This window comes from Coregonus lavaretus (assembly GCF_964263955.1).
Source record: "Coregonus lavaretus genome assembly, chromosome: 20".
Classification (NCBI taxonomy): Eukaryota; Metazoa; Chordata; class Actinopteri; order Salmoniformes; family Salmonidae; genus Coregonus; species Coregonus lavaretus.
The window spans coordinates 40,954,488-40,977,221 of NC_140007.1; the positions used below are offsets into that span (position 1 = coordinate 40,954,488).

At 44.6% G+C, this 22,734-nt stretch overlaps 1 protein-coding gene across 1 annotated transcript in view; it reads right to left on the reverse strand.

The window, feature by feature from the left end:
• LOC311147283 (disco-interacting protein 2 homolog B-A) overlaps positions 1 to 22,734 on the reverse strand; it is an 86,044-nt gene that overhangs the window by 19,404 nt on the left and 43,906 nt on the right. The window contains exons 6-17 of the mRNA XM_084183967.1: positions 17,780 to 17,926; positions 14,182 to 14,301; positions 13,753 to 13,950; positions 13,430 to 13,521; positions 12,819 to 12,929; positions 12,483 to 12,606; positions 11,643 to 11,752; positions 8,861 to 8,963; positions 5,443 to 5,601; positions 4,948 to 5,067; positions 4,504 to 4,618; positions 4,280 to 4,419 (exon numbers count right to left, since the gene is read on the reverse strand). Of these exons, the coding sequence (XP_084040093.1) occupies positions 4,280 to 4,419; positions 4,504 to 4,618; positions 4,948 to 5,067; positions 5,443 to 5,601; positions 8,861 to 8,963; positions 11,643 to 11,752; positions 12,483 to 12,606; positions 12,819 to 12,929; positions 13,430 to 13,521; positions 13,753 to 13,950; positions 14,182 to 14,301; positions 17,780 to 17,926 (1,539 nt within the window). The remainder of the gene's footprint in view (positions 1 to 4,279; positions 4,420 to 4,503; positions 4,619 to 4,947; positions 5,068 to 5,442; positions 5,602 to 8,860; positions 8,964 to 11,642; positions 11,753 to 12,482; positions 12,607 to 12,818; positions 12,930 to 13,429; positions 13,522 to 13,752; positions 13,951 to 14,181; positions 14,302 to 17,779; positions 17,927 to 22,734) is intronic.

Genomic DNA, 22,734 nt, shown 5'->3' on the forward strand with positions numbered 1-22,734 from the left:
TCGCTGCCAAAGGTGCTTCAACAAAGTACTGAGTAAAGGTTCTGAATACTTACGTAAATGTGATATTTCAATCTAAAAACCAGTTTTTGCTTTGTCATTATGGGGTATTGTGTGTAGATTGATGAGGGGAAAAAACAATGTAATCCATTTTAGAATAAGGCTGTAACGTAACAAAATATGGAAAAAGTCAAGGGGTCTGAATACTTTCCAAATGCACTGTATACTGTACATCCATTAATTATTTCGACTAGTACCGGGGGACCTTCAGACTAGTCCTAGAGCCAGACGTGTTCGTGAGAGTCTCACCTTTACACAGAGTAAAACGGAGAATAGCATCGTGTTTGTGAAAGTCTCATCTGTCCATAGAGGGGTCATAATAGTTTTTAGGCCAAACCGTTCGGACGCTACAGACGATTGTGAGAAGACCGATTTTCAGGATGTCTCATGGTCTGACAAACACCGCTCTAGCTCAGGCACCTTTCACGGCAGATGAGGAAGTGTTACATAGGAGGATGCGGTTGATATCTCTAGCTTAAACTGATGGGGTTTTATGGGGAATTTGTTATTATGCTAATTCGATTTTCGCGGGGGCGCGGACATCGACCTTAAAGTATTTTAACGCAATGACTAAAACCCTGAGCCAAGTAGAATTAACACCAGGGAAGTGACATTGACAAGACACAGTAAAATCGTCAGTCAGTGAGGAACAGAAAGCTACTCTTAAAGGAAAACTAACAGTAACAGTACACAATAGTGTGGTCTGGTGGGTTATAGAGTGGTGTGTTATAGTGAGGTGTGTTATAGTGAGGTGTGTTATAGTGAGGTGTGGTGTGTTATAGTGAGGTGTGTTATAGTGAGGTGTGTTATAGTGTGGTGTGGTGTGTTATAGAGTGGTGTGTTATAGTGAGGTGTGTTATAGTGAGGTGTGTTATAGTGAGGTGTGGTGTGTTATAGTGAGGTGTGTTATAGTGTGGTGTGTTATAGAGTGGTGTGTTATAGAGTGGTGTGTTATAGTGAGGTGTGTTATAGTGAGGTGTGTTATAGTGTGGTGTGTTATAGTGTGGTGTGTTATAGTGTGGTGTGTTATAGTGTGGTGTGTTATAGTGAGGTGTGTTATAGTGAGGTGTGTTATAGCGTGGTGTGTTATAGCGAGGTGTGTTATAGTGAGGTGTGTTATAGAGTGGTGTGTTATAGAGTGGTGTGTTATAGTGAGGTGTGTTATAGTGAGGTGTGTTATAGTGAGGTGTGTTATAGTGAGGTGTGTTATAGTGTGGTGTGTTATAGTGTGGTGTGTTATAGTGTGGTGTGTTATAGTGAGGTGTGTTATAGTGAGGTGTGTTATAGTGAGGTGTGTTATAGTGAGGTGTGTTATAGTGAGGTGTGGTGTGGTGTGTTATAGTGAGGTGTGGTGTGTTATAGTGAGGTGTGTTATAGTGAGGTGTGTTATAGTATGGTGTGTTATAGTGTGGTGTGTTATAGTGAGGTGAGGTGTGTTATAGTGAGGTGTGGTGTGTTATAGTGAGGTGTGTTATAGTGTGGTGTGTTATAGTGAGGTGTGTTATAGTGAGGTGTGTTATAGTGAGGTGTGGTGTGTTATAGTGAGGTGTGTTATAGTGAGGTGTGTTATAGTGTGGTGTGGTGTGTTATAGTGAGGTGTGTTATAGTGAGGTGTGTTATAGTGAGGTGTGTTAGTGTGGTGTGTTATAGTGAGGTGTGTTATAGTGTGGTGTGTTATAGTGAGGTGAGGTGTGTTATAGTGAGGTGTGTTATAGTGAGGTGTGTTATAGTGAGGTGTGGTGTGTTATAGTGTGGTGTGTTATAGTGAGGTGTGTTATAGTGAGGTGTGGTGTGTTATAGTGTGGTGTGTTATAGTGTGGTGTGTTATAGTGTGGTGTGTTATAGTGAGGTGTGGTGTGTTATAGTGAGGTGTGTTATAGTGTGGTGTGTTATAGTGAGGTGTGTTATAGTGAGGTGTGGTGTGTTATAGTGAGGTGTGGTGTGTTATAGAGTGGTGTGTTATAGTGTGGTGTGTTATAGTGTGGTGTGTTATAGTGAGGTGTGGTGTGTTATAGTGAGGTGTGTTATAGTGAGGTGTGTTATAGTGAGGTGTGTTATAGTGTGGTGTGTTATAGTGAGGTGAGGTGTGTTATAGTGTGGTGTGTTATAGTGAGGTGTGTTATAGTGAGGTGTGTTATAGTGAGATGTGTTATAGTGAGGTGTGGTGTGTTATAGTGAGGTGTGTTATAGTGAGGTGTGTTATAGTGAGGTGTGTTATAGTGAGGTGTGGTGTGTTATAGTGAGGTGTGTTATAGTGTGGTGTGTTATAGTGTGGTGTGTTATTGTGAGGTGAGGTGTGTTATAGTGTGGTGTGTTATAGTGAGGTGTGTTATAGTGAGGTGAGGTGTGTTATAGTGAGGTGTGTTATAGTGAGGTGTGTTATAGTGAGGTGTGTTATAGTGTGGTGTGTTATAGTGAGGTGTGTTATAGTGAGGTGTGTTATAGTGAGATGTGTTATAGTGAGGTGTGGTGTGTTATAGTGAGGTGTGTTATAGTGAGGTGTGTTATAGTGAGGTGTGTTATAGTGAGGTGTGGTGTGTTATAGTGAGGTGTGTTATAGTGTGGTGTGTTATAGTGTGGTGTGTTATTGTGAGGTGAGGTGTGTTATAGTGTGGTGTGTTATAGTGAGGTGTGTTATAGTGAGGTGAGGTGTGTTATAGTGAGGTGTGTTATAGTGAGGTGTGTTATAGTGTGGTGTGGTGTGTTATAGTGAGGTGTGTTATAGTGTGGTGTGTTATAGTGAGGTGTGTTATAGTGAGGTGTGTTATAGTGAGGTGTGGTGTGGTGTGTTATAGTGAGGTGTGTTATAGTGAGGTGTGTTATAGTATGGTGTGTTATAGTGTGGTGTGTTATAGTGTGGTGTGTTATAGTGAGGTGAGGTGTGTTATAGTGAGGTGTGTTATAGTGTGGTGTGGTGTGTTATAGTGAGGTGTGTTATAGTGAGGTGTGTTATAGTGAGGTGTGGTGTGTTATGGTGAGGTGTGGTGTGTTATAGTGAGGTGTGTTATAGTGTGGTGTGGTGTGTTATAGTGAGGTGTGTTATAGTGAGGTGTGTTATAGTGAGGTGTGGTGTGGTGTGTTATAGTGAGGTGTGGTGTGTTATAGTGAGGTGTGGTGTGGTGTGTTATAGTGAGGTGTGGTGTGTTATAGTGAGGTGTGTTATAGTGAGGTATGTTATAGTATGGTGTGTTATAGTGTGGTGTGTTATAGTGAGGTGAGGTGTGTTATAGTGAGGTGTGTTATAGTGAGGTGTGGTGTGTTATAGTGAGGTGTGTTATAGTGTGGTGTGTTATAGTGAGGTGTGTTATAGTGAGGTGTGTTATAGTGAGGTGTGGTGTGTTATAGTGAGGTGTGTTATAGTGAGGTGTGTTATAGTGTGGTGTGGTGTGTTATAGTGAGGTGTGTTATAGTGAGGTGTGTTAGTGTGGTGTGTTATAGTGAGGTGTGTTATAGTGTGGTGTGTTATAGTGAGGTTTGGTGTGTTATAGTGAGGTGAGGTGTGTTATAGTGAGGTGTGTTATAGTGAGGTGTGGTGTGTTATAGTGAGGTGTGTTATAGTGAGGTGTGTTATAGTGTGGTGTGGTGTGTTATAGTGAGGTGTGTTATAGTGAGGTGTGTTATAGTGAGGTGTGTTAGTGTGGTGTGTTATAGTGAGGTGTGTTATAGTGTGGTGTGTTATAGTGAGGTGAGGTGTGTTATAGTGAGGTGTGTTATAGTGAGGTGTGGTGTGTTATAGTGTGGTGTGTTATAGTGAGGTGTGGTGTGTTATAGTGTGGTGTGTTATAGTGTGGTGTGTTATAGTGTGGTGTGTTATAGTGAGGTGTGGTGTGTTATAGTGAGGTGTGTTATAGTGTGGTGTGTTATAGTGAGGTGTGTTATAGTGAGGTGTGGTGTGTTATAGTGTGGTGTGTTATAGTGAGGTGTGGTGTGTTATAGAGTGGTGTGTTATAGTGTGGTGTGTTATAGTGTGGTGTGTTATAGTGAGGTGTGGTGTGTTATAGTGAGGTGTGTTATAGTGAGGTGTGTTATAGTGAGGTGTGTTATAGTGTGGTGTGTTATAGTGAGGTGAGGTGTGTTATAGTGTGGTGTGTTATAGTGTGGTGTGTTGTGTTATAGTGAGGTGTGTTATAGTGAGGTGTGTTATAGTGAGGTGTGGTGTGTTATAGTGAGGTGTGTTATAGTGAGGTGGGTTATAGTGTAGTATAGTTAGTGAGTGGCGTACCTCCAGGCATCACATGACCCACGTCCTGTACAGTGAGGGCAGAGTTCTTATCCTCTGTGTTGACCCTGATGACCCCATGACTCAGCCCGCCCATGGAGAGAATGGCCCTGGCAGGGAGGGCTGTACCACGGGCACCAGGCCTGGAGGGAGGGGGGGAGGAAGATCTCAGTGTAGTGTGAATGAGAGAGAATCTGAGAAAGAGACAGAGCTGTATGTTGTATTACCTGCGTATAGCCACAGTGAGACCTTCAGGAGAGGAGGCACAGGGGCAGATGACCTCCGGCTTTAACCCATGAGACTGGAACACGTTGAGGAAGGCGTCGCACGATGACACAGACCCTGAAAGACAGCACAAAGTGTCAACAATGTGCTTCCCTCTTCAGAATCAAACCGATTATAGGAATCCAATTGACCGGATCAGATGTGTTTCTTGCAAGTTGTGTGCACTGCATCTAAAAATACATATCATAGTGTACCAATAGAGGCAGGGCACCGCTTGAAGACTCTGAAAGGTCAATGAAAGGACAAATAATAGTTTGGGGAATAGATAAAGCAATCATGAGTCACGGCTGCTATGTATACGTGACTCACAGGACAGGTTGGTGTGTCTCTGGTCCCTGTGTGTGTCTGTGTGTGTGTGTGTGTGTGTGAGAGTGTGAATGACTCACAGGGGTTGGCTCCATCAGCTACTATGAGCATGCGTATGGAGGACAGGTTGGTGTCTCTCTGGTCTCTGTGAGCCATCATAGCCCAGTGGAGGTCACGACACTTCACCACGGCGACACGTGCTGCAGGGGAGAAACAAGAGGGACAGCTCACATCTCATCGCCTCAACACATAGTAGTGTTAATGCTAATCCCTAATCATCTGAGTCATGTTCATTAGGCACGAAACAAGAGGGACAGCTCACATCTCATCGCTTCAACACATAGTAGTGTTAATGCTAATCCCTAATCATCTGAGTCATGTTCATTAGGCACGAAACTGAGAAGAAAAACAGTCTGAAACAAGGGAGCTAATATCATGTTCCGTCGGACAACGCCTTCTTTCCTAATGAACCCGACCCTGACTACCTTAATCCATAGTATACAGTTTAGGATGCTAATGCGTGCTAGTCTCTATGCAATTTACAATAAAAAAGCTAAGGCTAACGGTGGCCTTACCTTTGTGTATGTGGACCCTCTGCACCCAGGACATGGGACAGGCCTTCATGACAGCGTAGGGTACAGTGATGGTGTGGATCCTGTTCATGACACTGGTTAGCACCCCGTGCCACAAGCCCATGTCCTTCTTACAGTCCAGCACGTTGACCAACGTTTCTCCTGAGAGAGGACACACACATTTTAAATACTTTATTTCAATACACAAATCACATTACAGTCAGAAAGAATTGGAACATTTCAAAGGTTAAAGATACATACAGTGAGGGAAAAAAAGTATTTGATCCCCTGCTGATTTTGTACGTTTGCCCACTGACAAAGAAATGATCAGTCTATAATTTTAATGGTAGGTTTATTTGAATAGTGAGAGACAGAATAACAACAAAAAAATCCAGAAAAACGCATGTCAAAAATGTTATAAATCACAAAGCCCTGACCTCAATCCTATAGAAAATGTGTAGGCAGAACTGAAAAAGTGTGTGCGAGCAAGGAGGCCTACAAACCTGACTCAGTTACACCAGCTCTGTCAGGAGGAATGGGCCAAAATTCACACAACTTATTGTGGGAAGCTTGTGGAAGGCTACCCGAAACGTTTGACCCAAGTTAAACAATTTAAAGGCAATGCTACTAAATACTAATTGAGTGTATGTAAACTTCTGACCCACTGGGAATGTGATGAAATAAATGAAAGCTGAAATAAAACATTATCTTTACTATTATTCTAACATTTCACATTCTTAAAATAAAGTAGTGATCCTAACTGACCTAAGACAGGGAATTTGTACTAGGATTAAATGTCAGGAATTGTGAAAAACTTAGTTTAAATGTATTTGGCTAAGGTGTATGTAAACTGCCTGGCCTGCCTGCCTTGCCTGCCTTGCCTGCCTTGCCTGCCTCGCTCCCTCGCTCCCTCGCTCCCTCGCTCCCTCGCTCCCTCGCTCCCTCGCTCCCTCGCTCCCTCGCTCCCTCGCTCCCTCGCTCCCTCGCTCCCTCGCTCCCTCGCTCCCTCCCTCCCTCCCTCCCTCCCTCCCTCCCTCCCTCTGTGGATTCCCCTCAAGGGATCTAATGTTCTCTGAGACAGAGAGAGGCTAAAGTGCCCTTTCTCTGTCTCAGAGAACATTAGATCCCTTGAGGGGAATCCACAGAGGCTAAAGTGTCCTTTGTCTAACAGCTGATCTGAATATACACAAACACAGTTGAAGTCGACAGTTTACATACACCTTAGCCAAATACATTTAAACTAAGTTTTTCACAATTCCTGACATTTAATCCTAGTACAAATTCCCTGTCTTAGGTCAGTTAGGATCACTACTTTATTTTAAGAATGTGAAATGTTAGAATAATAGTAAAGATAATGTTTTATTTCAGCTTTCATTTATTTCATCACATTCCCAGTGGGTCTGAAGTTTACATACACTCAATTAGTATTTAGTAGCATTGCCTTTAAATTGTTTAACTTGGGTCAAACATTTCGGGTAGCCTTCCACAAGCTTCCCACAATAAGTTGGGTGAATTTTGGCCCATTCCTCCTGACAGAGCTGGTGTAACTGAGTCAGGTTTGTAGGCCTCCTTGCTCGCACACACTTTTTCAGTTCTGCCTAAACATTTTCTATAGGATTGAGGTCAGGGCTTTGTGATGGCCACTCCAATACCTTGACTTTGTTGTACTTAAGCCATTTTGCCACAACTTTGGAAGTATGCTTCGGGTCATTGTCCATTTGGAAGACCCATTTGCGACCAAGCTTCCTGACTGATGTCTTGAGATGTTGCTTCAATACATCCACATAATTTTCCTTCCTGATGATGCCATCTATTTTGTGAAGTGGACCAGTCCCTCCTGCAGCAAAGCACCCCCACAGCATGATGCTGCCACCCCCGTGTTGCACGGTTGGGATGGTGTTCTTCGGCTTGCAAGCAACCACCTTTTTCAGTTATATTTTTGTTTCATCAGACCAGAGGACATTTCTCCAAAAAGTACGATTTTTGTCCCCATGTGCAGTTGCAAACTGTAGTCTGGCTTTTTTATGGCGGTTTTGGAGCAGTGGCTTCTTCCTTGCTGAGCGGCCTTTCAGGTTATGTCGATTTAGGACTCGTTTTATACTGTGGATATAGATACTTTTGTACCCGTTTCCTCCAGCATTTTCACAAGGTCCTTTGCTGTTGTTCTGGGATTGATTTGCACTTTTTGCACCAAAGTACGTTCATCTCTAGGAGACAGAGTGCGTCTCCTTCCTGAGCGGTATGACGACTGCGTGGTCCCATGGTGTTTATACTTGCGTACTATTATTTGTACAGATGAACGTGGTACCTTCAGGCATTTGGAAATCGCTCCTAAGGATGAACCAGACTTGTGGAGGTCTACAATTTGTTTTCTAAGGCTGATTTCTTTAGATTTTCCCATGATGTCAAGCAAAGAGGCACTGAGTTTGAAGGTAGGCCTTGAAATAAATTGACAGGTACACCTCCAAATGACTCAAATGATGTCAATTAGCCTATCAGAAGCTTCTAAAGCATGACATCATTTTCTGGAATTTTCCAAGCTGTTTAAAGGCACAGTCAACTTAGTGTATGTAAACTTCTGACCCACTGGAATTGTGATACAGTGAATTATAAGTGAAATAATCTGTCTGTAAACAATTGTTGGAAAAATTACTTGTGTCATGCACAAAGTAGATGTCCTAACCGACTTGCCAAAACTATAGTTTGTTAACAAGACATTTGTGGAGTGGTTGAAAAACAAGTTTTAATGACTCCAACCTAAGTGTATGTAAACATCCAACTTCAACTGTATATATATGAGAGAGAGAGAGAGAGAGAGAGAGCGAGAGAGAGAGAGAGAGAGAGAGAGAGAGAGAGAGAGAGAGAGAGAGAGAGAGAGAGAGAGAGAGAGAGAGGGGAGGGAGAGAGGGAGAGAGTGAGAGAGAGAGACAGAGACAGAGAGAGAGAGAGAGACAGAGGGAGCGAGGGGGGAGAGAGAGGGAGCGAGGGTGGAGAGAGAGAGAGAGGGGGGAGAAAGAGAGAGAGACAGAGAGAGAGAGAGAGAGAGAGAGAGAGAGAGAGAGACAGAGAGAGAGACAGAGAGAGAGGGATAGACAGAGAGAGAGAGAGAGATAGAGAGAGAGGGAGAGAGAGAGAGACAGAGAGAGAGGGAGAGAGAGAGACAGAGAGAGAGGGGGAGTGAGAGAGAGAGAGAGACATGGAGAGAGAGAGAGAGAGAGAGAGAGAGAGAGAGAGAGAGACATGGAGAGAGAGAGAGAGAGAGAGAGAGAGAGAGAGAGAGAGAGAGAGATAGAGAGAGAGAGAGAGAGAGAGAGAGAGAGAGAGAGGACGGGCTCATTGTAAAGACTGGAATGGAATAAATAGAACGGTCCTATAGCTCCTCCCACCAGCCTCCTGTGGTGTGTGTTAATCATGTACTGACCTTCACAGTAGTTGCAGGCCTGTGTCAGGGCCTGGCAGTGTGTCAGCAAGGCTATCTTAGACACGGCTACTCCCATCACTGTCCCCTCTTTACTGGCCTTGTACTGGGAGAGCACAACAACACACACAATCAGAGTTGAAGAAATAAACACAATCACAAAATAATCAGCGACACTAGGGCTGTCCCCGACTAAAAACAAATCTTGGTCGACCAAGAGTCGTCTGTTCTTTCGACCAAAAACATATTTTTCCATATATAGACTATGTGTTTTAATCAAATCAACTATATGCACTGTGCTTGTCTGATGCTTTAAGCGAACCGCTTAATGAAATAATTAAGACACACAAATGACTAGAGGGAGTCCGACCGCAATTGATTTGATTGTGCTGGGCCTGGCTCAGACTTTCTGCTCTGTGTTAAAACAAAAGACAGCGAGTGACTGTGTGACTAGCACCCGTTGTCTCACTCTCCTCCCTGCTGCAGCGACCACCACAGAACATCATCAGTGTGTATCGCGCTGTCCGTGTTGCTGAAGCTGCAACATAATTATGGCCATGTCTGACTGAAAAGTTGTTACCGAAATCCCTAATTTGTTTAGGAAAAACATTCCCTATTCCCTCAACCCATGGTCTCTTTACGTGACACATGTATGCATCCAATATGGCCTGACCTATAGCATATCATAATCACATCAATAAATTGGTTATAATAATAATAATAATAATAATAATAATAATAATAATAATAATATGCCATTTAGCAGACGCTTTTATCCAAAGCGACTTACAGTCATGTGTGCATACATTTTTACGTATGGGTAGTCCCGGGGATCGAACCCAGTACCCTGGCGTTACAAGCGCCATGCTCTACCAATTGAACTACAGAGGACCACACCGTAACAAATGTGACAGCAAAATGGATGCAGAGGACGTGACAAATAAACTCGAAACGGGAGAATGTTTACTGGTTGCTCAGGAGGTAAAGGGGAAGTCAGATGTGTGGAGTTACATTTTACATTTTAGTCATTTAGCAGACGCTCTTATCCAGAGCGACTTACAGTTAAGTGAGTGCATACATTTTTCATACTTTTTTGTTTTGACTAGTTGTGGAAAATACTGGAGATCAAGAAAAATAAGGTAAGGAGCAAGCGCTGCGTGCATATTATGTGTGCCAAACAGGTGCTGTTAGATTACAATATAATTTTTCTGACCGTTTGGAACAATGTAAACAACACTTAATAAATTATACCGTCCCAGAGAGTCTGTTGTAATGTTTTTTTTGTTTTTTTGTAAAGCCTTTATTACAGCAAAGACTAAAAACAGTCGCATTCATTCGTGAATGCATTTGCCGAAATGGAACAGTTCAGGCCTATTTATTGTTTACGCTAATGGTCATTTTATTTTATTTAAAAACTAAAATTCTTGATTGCATTTCAAATCATGAATGACTCGTATGCTATGTGATGACATGAAATAATTAATTATTGATTGATACAGTAGCCTATATAAGTATTGAAATATAGGCCTAAGTAAGTTACGGTATTAAAGACTAAACAGGATGCGCTCTTAGGCCTACAGCTCGACGGTGGCGATACAAGGCTGCTATACTAAGCCTACTAATGATAATTACATTACTTATTATTATAATGATGATCATAATAATAGTAATAATAACAATAGGAAGGAGATCAAGGAAAAAGGAGGGTTATTTGTATTATAAATATTATTTTTCCTGACAATTTGGAAGTGTAAACACTAAATAATGTATACATAACGAAAAAAATTGTAAGCAAAGATTAAAAACAGCCGAATTTGTGAAATTGTTTATCCGACATGTGGGTTGCGTGAGCCTTGGTGCTCAAAAGACAAACTAGCATAAAAAAAAACACACATTTCCATAAAATACACACATAATGGTCTGGACATGTCACACCTCGATGTAAGCTGTGTCTGTGGACATGTCTCACCTCGATGTAAGCTGTGTCTGTGGACATGCCTCACCTCTATGTAAGCTGTGTCTGTGGACATGTCTCACCTCGATGTCAGCTGTGTCTGTGGATATGTCTCACCTCGATGTAAGCTGTGTCTGTGGATATGTCTCACCTCGATGTAAGCTGTGTCTGTGGACATGTCTCACCTCGATGTAAGCTGTGTCTGTGGACATGTCTCACCTCGATGTAAGCTGTGTCTGTGGACATGTCTCACCTCGATGTAAGCTGTGTCTGTGGATATGTCTCACCTCGATGTAAGCTGTGTCTGTGGATATGTCTCACCTCGATGTAAGCTGTGTCTGTGGATATGTCTCACCTCGATGTAAGCTGTGTCTGTGGACATGTCTCACCTCGATGTAAGCTGTGTCTGTGGACATGTCTCACCTCGATGTAAGCTGTGTCTGTGGATATGTCTCACCTCGATGTAAGCTGTGTCTGTGGATATGTCTCACCTCGATGTAAGCTGTGTCTGTGGACATGTCTCACCTCGATGTAAGCTGTGTCTGTGGATATGTCTCACCTCGATGTAAGCTGTGTCTGTGGACATGTCTCACCTCGATGTAAGCTGTGTCTGTGGACATGTCTCACCTCGATGTAAGCTGTGTCTGTGGACATGTCTCACCTCAATGTAAGCTGTGTCTGTGGACATGTCTCACCTCTATGTAAGCTGTGTCTGTGGACATGTCTCACCTCTATGTAAGCTGTGTCTGTGGACATGTCTCACCTCGATGTAAGCTGTGTCTGTGGACATGCCTCACCTCGATGTAAGCTGTGTCTGTGGACATGCCTCACCTCGATGTAAGCTGTGTCTGTGTTGGCTGTGGGGATGTGGGGCTGCCAGTCTTTCGAGGTCTTGGTCAGGTACTTGGTGTCCGTCACAACCCACTTCATACGGGGCCAACCTGGGAGGCAGAACAACAACACCATCAGCATAATGGATACACAGGGCATTACTAGAAGTCAGTTTGATGACTGGACAAAGATCCACCTTGGATGGAAATGTTGTAGCTATTAAAAGGTGGCATTAGGACCATTAGTGTGCACACACCTATATGTATGGGACAATGGACATCTACCTATCCACATAACTGCCAATGGACATCTACCTATCCACATAACTGACAATGGACATCTACCTATCCACATAACTGCCAATGGACATCTACCTATCCACATAACTGCCAATGGACATCTACCTATCCACATAACTGCCAATGGACATCTACCTATCCACATAACTGACAATGGACATCTACCTATCCACATAACTGCCAATGGACATCTACCTATCCACATAACTGCCAATGGACATCTACCTATCCACATAACTGCCAATGGACATCTACCTATCCACATAACTGACAATGGACATCTACCTATCCACATAACTGACAATGGACATCTACCTATCCACATAACTGCCAATGGACATCTACCTATCCACATAACTGACAATGGACATCTACCTATCCACATAACTGACAATGGACATCTACCTATCCACATAACTGCCAATGGACATCTACCTATCCACATAACTGACAATGGACATCTACCTATCCACATAACTGACAATGGATATACTAATGGCCATCTACCAGCAACGCCAGCAGTTTGTGCATGTGTGCTGACCTTTGAACTGCATGATCTCTCCCTGGGGAGTCTTGGGCAGTCCTTTAAGACAGATCTCACTGGTCAGGGCGAGGTCCACCCCACAGCTGCCCAATAGGAAGCCAATCTGAAGACTGCCTGCGTCCTGGGTTGTGAAACACAAAGATAACAGTTAGAAAATGACACAAAGAAAATCTAGATCATTACTTTTTAAATGCCACTGTATTTTGCTGTGTTCTCCTGCTGAGGGGGTGAATCTTGCCAGGTCTCCATCGATTATTTGTATTTATTTTTAATATCAAGGGATTTTATTCTGGTTAGATAAATACAATTTGAAGTGGGCATTGCAGTCCTTACCTGTCGAGACAGTGGCACCTCTATAGGTACAGGGATGACCTCTGCTAGGAGACAGCCATAGAAAGCCACCCAGAACATCGCAGGGTCAGTGTTAGGGTACACCAGCGCCACCTAGGGGACAGACACACACAGTACAGTTTCAGACAGTACGTCACAATGGAAGGTTGGCATTTACTGGGATGACTCATGTACTGGAGGCAGCTCTGCAGAGAGGTCACTAACTGGCACAGCCACAAAGCCAGAAAATCGGATTTTAAACCTAACCACACTGCTAACCCTAATGCCTAACCCTAAATTAAGACCAAAAAGCGAATATTTCCTTTCATGACATTTTACGATATAGCCAATTTTGACTTTGCAGCTGGCCCATCTAGTGGAAATCGCTCAGTTCTGCCTCCAGGGCAAGATTCATGACAATAAACGTCAACCTGCGTCACAATGGGGAATATCTTACATAGCTTATTGTGTTGTCTGTGCAATGCATCGAGAAGACACAGATCATGTTTTTAAATAAAGATCAATCAATGTGGTAAAGTGTGAAGGACAGAATAGATGAAGAGGTGAAGACATCTGTCATTCCGTCTGAATAGCTGTGTGTTTTTGTCACTTACCGTATCTCCAGGTCTCAGGACAGGTTCATTCTTAGTGCCCAGTTTGTTTAACAGAGTGTAGGCCAGCTTCAGACTGCGGCTCCACAGTTTACCTGAGAGAGAGAGAGAAGGGGAGATACACCACGGTCACAAGAGCAATTTCTCAGAGGAGATTAAATGACCTCAGATCTCCATAGATTGACTGAGAGGAGGGTGATCTTTTGAGCAGATGAACTACATTACATTAGTTATAAAGTAAAGAAGTCTGATCTGAGACTGTGGGTTAGCCTGAAAAGTCTCCTTATTCCCTGCTATATAGGGCCATTTCAGATGGTGAGACCTACCGTATGTCAGCGTGTAGAGGGGTTTCCCGGTAACGTCCAGGGCGGTGAGAGCGGGGCTCTTGGCCTGTGTAGCCCCCCATCGTGCCAGGGCAGCCTGCAGAGCCGGGGGCCAGTTACTGACCACCCCCAGGGGCTCCCCCTTCACTGGGATGATCTGACGGCCCTCTGGCCTGGGGGTGTTGGGGTCCGGCTGGGGAACTACAGAGAGGAGAAAGGGACGGGATGGATAGGTGAGGAAAGAGGGATGGAAGGAGGAAATTAAGAAAAATGTTTTATTAAAGAGGAGTAAAGTTGAGTTCTCTACTGGTTTAATAAAAGGCAAATAAAATAGTTAGATATCTGCTTTCCATTTATTACATCATTTTCAGGAAGCGGGGAGAAATGTTGGAATATTATTTAAAGTACTGGAGCAGGTCCTATGCATCTTACCCTCTACGATCTCCTCTGAGTCGTCCAGGAAGAACTCACTGAGTGGAGGTCTCTTGGGCCGTTTCAGAGTGTTGAGCAGCTGCTGGATCTTAGTGGACACACGGCTGTTTACTGGTACACCTGGACATGGTGGTAGAGGCAGGACAGAGGTAGAGGCAGGACAGAGGTAGAGGCAGAGGCAGGACAGAGGTAGAGGCAGAGGCAGGACAGAGGTAGAGGCAGGACAGAGGTAGAGGCAGAGGCAGGACAGAGGTAGAGGCAGGACAGAGGTAGAGGTAGAGGCAGGACAGAGGTAGAGGCAGGACAGAGGTAGAGGCAGGACAGAGGTAGAGGCAGGACAGAGGTAGAGGCAGGACAGAGGTAGAGGTAGAGGCAGGACAGAGGTAGAGGCAGGACAGAGGTAGAGACAGGACAGAGGTAGAGGCAGGACAGAGGTAGAGACAGGACAGAGGTAGAGGCAGGACAGAGGTAGAGGCAGGACAGAGGTAGAGGCAGGACAGAGGTAGGGAGTTACACACATGATCATAGACACAAGCGAGCATAGACACACACACAGTCACGATTATACAGAGACACAAACACAACACAAGCACGCGCACAACTGCACACACACAAACTGAGTTAAGGGTCAACATGGCCTGCGCTTTGAAAGCAGCACACGTAGATACAGTAGAACTAAAGTCAGGGTTAAAAACAGAACGGTATTTCTCTCTGTGAAGAGTAGACCAACAGACAGGATAGACAGACGACAGACGAGGTGGCAAAGCAAGCTGATTGGAATCCCTCCATCGCCCCTCCCCAGACCCCTTCCCTTTGGATTCATATTACCTTTTCTCTTTCCTTTTGTAATGAAAGACATGACACGTACGGCAGAAAAACAGATCACCCCAAAAAAGAACAAAATATAGCATGTTAGCAGCATTCTCAACACAACTGGAATGAGGATGAGGGTGAGATTCATTTAATGTTGTCTTGTCAATGTACCATTATCTCTGAGTAAAAATAGATTATTAAAAAAGATAGGTTTTACCAGTCTACTGCCGTGTGTGCTCGTAACATTCTGCAGTGTCACTGTTCTGCGGTGTGTTCTACAGTGTTTCTGCAGTGTGTTGCTGTTCTACAGTGTGTTGCTGTTCTACAGTGTGTTCTGCAGTGTGTTGCTGTTCTACAGTGTGTTCTGCAGTGTGTTGCTGTTCTACAGTGTGTTCTACAGTGTGTTGCTGTTCTACAGTGTGTTGCTGTTCTACAGTGTGTTCTGCAGTGTGTTGCTGTTCTACAGTGTGTTCTGCAGTGTGTTGCTGTTCTACAGTGTGTTCTACAGTGTGTTGCTGTTCTACAGTGTGTTGCTGTTCTACAGTGTGTTCTACAGTGTGTTGCTGTTCTGCAGTGTGTTGCTGTTCTACAGTGTGTTCTACAGTGTGTTGCTGTTCTGCAGTGTGTTGCTGTTCTACAGTGTGTTCTACAGTGTGTTGCTGTTCTACAGTGTGTTGCTGTTCTACAGTGTGTTGCTGTTCTACAGTGTGTTCTGCAGTGTGTTGCTGTTCTACAGTGTGTTCTACAGTGTGTTGCTGTTCTACAGTGTGTTGCTGTTCTACAGTGTGTTGCTGTTCTGCAGTGTGTTGCTGTTCTACAGTGTGTTCTACAGTGTGTTGCTGTTCTGCAGTGTGTTGCTGTTCTACAGTGTGTTCTACAGTGTGTTGCTGTTCTGCAGTGTGTTCTACAGTGTGTTGCTGTTCTACAGTGTGTTCTACAGTGTGTTGCTGTTCTACAGTGTGTTGCTGTTCTACAGTGTGTTGCTGTTCTACAGTGTGTTGCTGTTCTACAGTGTGTTCTGCAGTGTGTTGCTGTTCTACAGTGTGTTCTACAGTGTGTTGCTGTTCTGCAGCGTGTTCTGCAGTGTGTTGCTGTTCTACAGTGTGTTGCTGTTCTGCAGTGTGTTCTGCAGTGTGTTGCTGTTCTGCAGTGTGTTCTACAGTGTGTTGCTGTTCTGCAGTGTGTTCTGCAGTGTGTTGCTGTTCTGCAGTGTGTTGCTGTTCTGCAGTGTGTTCTACAGTGTGTTACTGTTCTGCGGTGTGTTCTACAGTGTGTTGCTGTTCTGCAGTGTGTTCTACAGTGTGTTGCTGTTCTGCAGTGTGTTCTACAGTGTGTTGCTGTTCTGCAGTGTGTTCTACAGTGTGTTGCTGTTCTGCAGTGTGTTGCTGTTCTGCAGTGTGTTCTACAGTGTGTTGCTGTTCTGCAGTGTGTTCTACAGTGTGTTGCTGTTCTGCAGTGTGTTCTACAGTGTGTTACTGTTCTGCAGTGTGTTCTGCAGTGTGTTCTACAGTGTGTTGCTGTTCTACAGTGTGTTCTGCAGTGTGTTCCTGTTCTACAGTGTGTTCTGCAGTGTGTTGCTGTTCTACAGTGTGTTCTGCAGTGTGTTACTGCTCTGCAGTGTGTTCTACAGTGTGTTGTGGTTCTACAGTGTGTTGCTGTTCTACAGTGTGTTCTACAGTGTGTTGCGGTTCTACAGTGTGTTGCTGTTCTACAGTGTGTTCTACAGTGTGTTGCTGTTCTGCAGTGTGTTGCTGTTCTACAGTGTGTTACTGTTCTGCAGTGTGTTCTGCAGTGTGTTCCTGTTCTACAGTGTGTTCTGCAGTGTGTTGCTGTTCTACAGTGTGTTCTGCAGTGTGTTACTGCTCTGCAGTGTGTTGCTGTTCTACAGTGTGTTGCGGTTCTACAGTGTGTTGCTGTTCTACAGTGTGTTCTACAGTGTGTTGCGGTTCTACAGTGTGTTGCTGTTCTACAGTGTGTTCTACAGTGTGTTGCTGTTCTGCAGTGTGTTGCGGTTCTACAGTGTGTTGCTGTTCTACAGTGTGTTCTACAGTGTGTTGCTGTTCTGCAGTGTGTTGCTGTTCTACAGTGTGTTGCTGTTCTGCAGTGTGTTCTACAGTGTGTTACTGATCTACAGTGTGTTCTACAGTGTGTTGCTGTTCTACAGTGTGTTGCTGTTTTACAGTGTGTTCTACAGTGTGTTGCTGTTCTACAGTGTGTTCTGCAGTGTGTTGCTGTTCTGCGGTATGTTCTACAGTGTGTTGCTGTTCTACAGTGTGTTCTACAGTGTGTTGCTGTTCTACAGTGTGTTCTACAGTGTGTTGCTGTTCTGCAGTGTGTTGCTGTTCTACAGTGTGTTACTGTTCTGCGGTGTGTTCTGCAGTGTGTTGCTGTTCTGCAGCGTGTTCTACAGTGTGTTGCTGTTTTACAGTGTGTTCTACAGTGTGTTGCGGTTCTACAGTGTGTTCTGCAGTGTGTTGCTGTTCTGCGGTGTGTTCTGCAGTGTGTTACTGTTCTGCGGTGTGTTCTGCAGTGTGTTACTGTTCTGCGGTGTGTTCTGCAGTGTGTTACTGTTCTGCAGCGTGTTCTACAGTGTGTTGCTGTTTTACAGTGTGTTCTACAGTGTGTTGCTGTTCTACAGTGTGTTGCTGTTCTGCGGTGTGTTCTGCAGTGTGTTACTGTTCTGCAGCGTGTTCTACAGTGTGTTGCTGTTCTACAGTGTGTTCTACAGTGTGTTGCTGTTCTACAGTGTGTTCTGCAGTGTGTTCTGCAGTGTGTGTGTGCATACCGTCAGCGGTGGTATCCAGCATGCTGGTGCGGCTCTGTCCTCGGGGCATCGCCCTGGGCATAGCATTGGGGGGCAGGTCCACTCTGGAGTCCACCCTTGTACCCCTCTCAGGGGTGGAGGACGTCACGTCTGGGGGGACACTGTTCTCTGGAGAAAAGGGTGGAGAGGAGGGGACAGTTAGACACTCAGATGTTAAGGTTTACTTATCTTAAGTTATATTCTATAGGACCCCTAAACCTGTGTTGTCTGTCATCCACCCCTGTTAAATTGCAGGATGTTAGACTTACAGAGGGGTGTCTGTGTGGGTTAACATACGCATGCGTGGCCGTTTGTTTGTTTGTTTGTCTTACCTACAGTGAGGGAAAAAAGTTTTTGATCCCCTGCTGATTTTGTACGTTTGCCCACTGACAAAGAAATGATCAGTCTATAATTTTAATGGTAGGTTTATTTGAACAGTGAGAGACAGAATAACAACAACAACATCCAGAAAAACGCATGTCAAAAATGTTATAAATTGATTTGTATTTTAATGAGGGAAATAAGTATTTGACCCCCTCTCAATCAGAAAGATTTCTGGCTCCCAGGTGTCTTTATACAGGTAACGAGCTGAGATTAGGAGCACACTCTTAAAGGGAGTGCTCCTAATCTCAGCTTGTTACCTGCATAAAAGACACCTGTCCACAGAAGCAATCAATCAATCAGATTCCAAACTCTCCACCATGGCCAATACCAAAGAGCTCTCCAAGGATGGCAGGGACAAGATTATAGACCTACACAAGGCTGGAATGGGCTACAAGACCATCGCCAAGCAGCTTGGTGAGAAGGTGACAACAGTTGGTGCGATTATTCACAAATAGAAGAAACACAAAAGAACTGTCAATCTCCCTCGGCCTGGGGCTCCATGCAAGATCTCACCTCGTGGAGTTGCAATGATCATGAGAACGGTGAGGAATCAGCCCAGAACTACACGGGAGGATCGTGTCAATGATCTCAAGGCAGCAGGGACCATAGTCACCAAGAAAACAATTGGTAACACACTACGCCGTGAAGGACTGAAATTCTGCAGCACCCGCAAGGTCCCTCTGCTCAAGAAAGCACATATACAGGCCCGTCTGAAGTTCGCCAATGAACATCTGAATGATTCAGAGGAGAACTGGGTGAAAGTGTTGTGGTCAGATGAGACCAAAATCGAGCTCTTTGGCATCAACTCAACTCGCCGTATTTGGAGGAGGAGGAATGCTGCCTATGACCCCAAGAACACCATCCCCACCGTCAAACATGGAGGTGGAAACATTATGCTTTGGGGGTGTTTTTCTGCTAAGGGGACAGGACAACTTCACCGCATCAAAGGGACGATGGACGGGGCCATGTACTGTCAAATCTTGGGTGAGAACCTCCTTCCCTCAGCCAGGGCACTGAAAATGGGTCGTGGATGGGTATTCCAGCATGACAATGACCCAAAACACACGGCCAAGGCAACAAAGGAGTGGCTCAAGAAGAAGCACATTAAGGTCCTGGAGTGGCCTAGCCAGTCTCCAGACCTTAATCCCATAGAAAATCTGTGGAGGGAGCTGAAGGTTCGAGTTGCCAAACATCAGCCTGGTGGCCAACTACAGGAAACGTCTGACCTCTGTGATTGCCAACAAGGGTTTTGCCACCAAGTACTAAGTCATGTTTTGCAGAGGGGTCAAATACTTATTTCCCTCATTAAAATGCAAATCAATTTATAACATTTTTGACATGCGTTTATCTGGATTTTTTTGTTGTTATTCTGTCTCTCACTGTTCAAATAAACCTACCATTAAAATTATAGACTAATCATGTCTTTGTCAGTGGGCAAACGTACAAAATCAGCAGGGGATCAAATAATTTTTCCCCTCACTGTATGCGTGTGTGTCTTATTATTATTTTTTCCTCCACCTTTATTTAACCAGGTAAGCCAGTTGAGAACAAGTTCTCATTTACAACTGCGACCTGGCCAAGATAAAGCAAAGCAGTGCGATAAAAACAACAACACAGAGTTACATATGGGGTAAACAAAACATAAAGTCAAAAATACAAACAGAAAATATATATACAGTGTGTGCGAATGTAGTAAGTTATGGAGGTAAGGCAATAAATAGGCTATGTGCAAAATAGTTAAAATTTCGTATTAACACTGGAATGATAGATGTGCAAAAGATGATGTGCAAATAGAGATACTGGGGTGCAAATTAGCAAAATAAATAACAATATGGGGATGAGGTAGTTGGGTGGGCTAATTTCAGAATGGCTGTGTACAGGTGCAGTGATCGGTAAGCTGCTCTGACAACTGACGCTTAAAGTTAGTGAGGGAGATAAGAGTCTCCAGCTTCAGAGATTTTTGCAGTTCGTTCCAGTCATTGGCAGCAGAGAACTGGAAGGAATGGCGGCCAAAGGTGGTGTTGGCTTTGGGGATGACCAGTGAGATATACCTGCTGGAGCGCAGACTACGGGTGGGTGTTGCTATGATGACCAGTGAGCTAAGGTAAGACGGGGATTTGCCTAGCAGTGATTTATAGATGACCTGGAGCCAGTGGGTTTGGCGATGAATATGTAGTTAGGGCCAGCCAACAAGAGCGTACAGGTCACAATGGTGGGTAGTATATGGGGCTTTGGTGACAATACGGATGGCACTGTGATAGACTACATCCAATTTGCTGAGTAGAGTGTTGGAGGCTATTTTGTAAATGACATCGCCGAAGTCAAGGATCGGTAGGATAGTCAGTTTTGCGAGGGCATGTTTGGCAGCATGAGTGAAGGAGGCTTTGTTGCGAAATAGGAAGCCGATTCTAGATCTAACTTTTGATTGGAGATGCTTACTGTGAGTCTGGAATGAGAGTTTACAGTCTAACCAGACACCTAGGTATTTGTAGTTGTCCACATACTCTAGGTCAGACCCGCCGAGAGTAGTGATTCTAGTCGGGTGGGCGGGTGCAAGCAGCGTTCGGCTGAAGAGCATGCATTTAGTTTTACTAGTGTTTAAGAGCAGTTGGAGGCTACGGAAGGAGTGTTGTATGGCGTTGAAGCTAGTTTGGAGGTTTGTTAACAAAGTGTCCAATGAGGGGCCAGATGTATACAAAATGGTGTCGTCCGCAAAGAGGTGGATCCGAGCGTCACCAGCAGCAAGAGCAACATCATTGATATACACAGAGAATAGAGTCGGCCCGAGAATTGAACCATGTGGCACCCCCATAGAGACGGCCAGAGGTCCAGACAACAGGCCCTCCGATTTGACACATTGAACTCTATCTGAGAAGTAGTTGGTGAACCAGGTGAGGCAGTCATTAGAGAAACCAAGGCTATTTAGTCTGCCAATAAGAATGTGGTGGTTGACAGAGTCGAAAGCCTTGGACAGGTCGATGAAGACGGCTGCGCAGTACTGTCTTTTATCGATCGCGGTTATAATATCGTTTAAGACCTTGAGTGTGGCTGAGGTGCACCCATGACCAGCTCGGAAACCGGATTGCATAGCGGAGAAGGTACGGTGGGATTCGAAATGGTCGGTGATCTGTTTGATAACTTGGCTTTCAAATACTTTCGAAAGGCAGGGCAGGATGGATATAGGTCTGTAACAGTTTGGATCTAGAGTGTCACCCCCTTTGAAGAGGGGGATGACCGCGGCAGATTTCCAATCTCTGGGGATCTCAGACGTTACGAAAGAGAGGTTGAACAGGCTAGTAATAGGGGTTGCGACAATTTCAGCGGCTAATTTTAGAAAGAAAGGGTCCAGATTGGGGGGGGGGGGGGGGGGGGGGGGGTGGGGGGGAGGGTGCAGAGCTGGTGGCCAGGGTAGTGGTAGCTAGGTGGAGAGCATGGCCAGCCGTAGCAAAATGCTTGTTGAAATTCTCGATTATTGTAGATTTATCGGTGGTGACAGTGTTTCCTAGCCTCAGTGCAGTGGGCAGTTGGGAGGAGGTGCTCTTATTTTTCATGGACTTTACAGTGTCCCAAAACTTTTTGGAGTTAGTGCTACAGGATGCACATTTCTGTTTGAAAAAGTTAGCCTTTGCTTTCCTAACTGATTGTGTATATTGGTTCCTGACTTCCCTGAAAAGTTGCATATCGCGGGGGATGTTCGATGCTAATGCAGTACGCCACAGGATATTTTTGTGCTGGTCAAGGGCAGTCAAGTCAACCAGGGGCTATATCTGTTCTTAGTTCTCAATTTTTTGAATGGGGCATGCTTATTTAAGATTGAGAGGAAAGCACTTTTAAAGAACAACCAGGCATCCTCTACTGACGGAATGAGGTCAATATCCATCCAGGATACCCGGGCCAGGTCAATTAGAAAGGCCTGCTCGCTAAAGTGTTTTAGGGAGCGTTTGACAGTGATGAGGGGTGGTCGTTTGACCGCGGGACCCATTACGGACGCATGCAATAAGGCAGTGATCGCTGAGATCCTGGTTGAAAAGAGCGGAGGTGTATTTAGAGGTTAAATTTGTCAGGATGATATCTATGAGGGTGCCCATGTTTACAGATTTAGGGTTGTACCTGGTAGGTTCGTTGATCATTTGTTTAGTTTAGATTGTAGGTTGGCCGGGGTGTTAAGCATATCCCAGTTTAGGTCACCAAGCAGTACGAACTCTGAGGATAGATGGGGGGCAATCAGTTCACATATGGTGTCCAGGGCACAGCTCGGGGCTGAGGGGGGTCTGTAGCAAGCGGAAACAGTGAGAGACTATTTCTGGAAAGGTGGATTTTTAGAAGTAGAAGCTCAAACTGTTTGGGCACAGACCTGGATAATCTCTACAGTAGATTGCAACCCCACCCCCTTTGGCAGTTCTATCGAGACGGAAAATGTTGTAGTTGGGGATGGACAATTCTGAAGTTTTGGTGGCCTTCCTAAGCCAGGATTCAGACACTGCTAGGACATCAGGGTTGGCGGAGTGTGCTAACGCAGTGAATAACTCAAACTTAGGGAGGAGGCTTCGGAT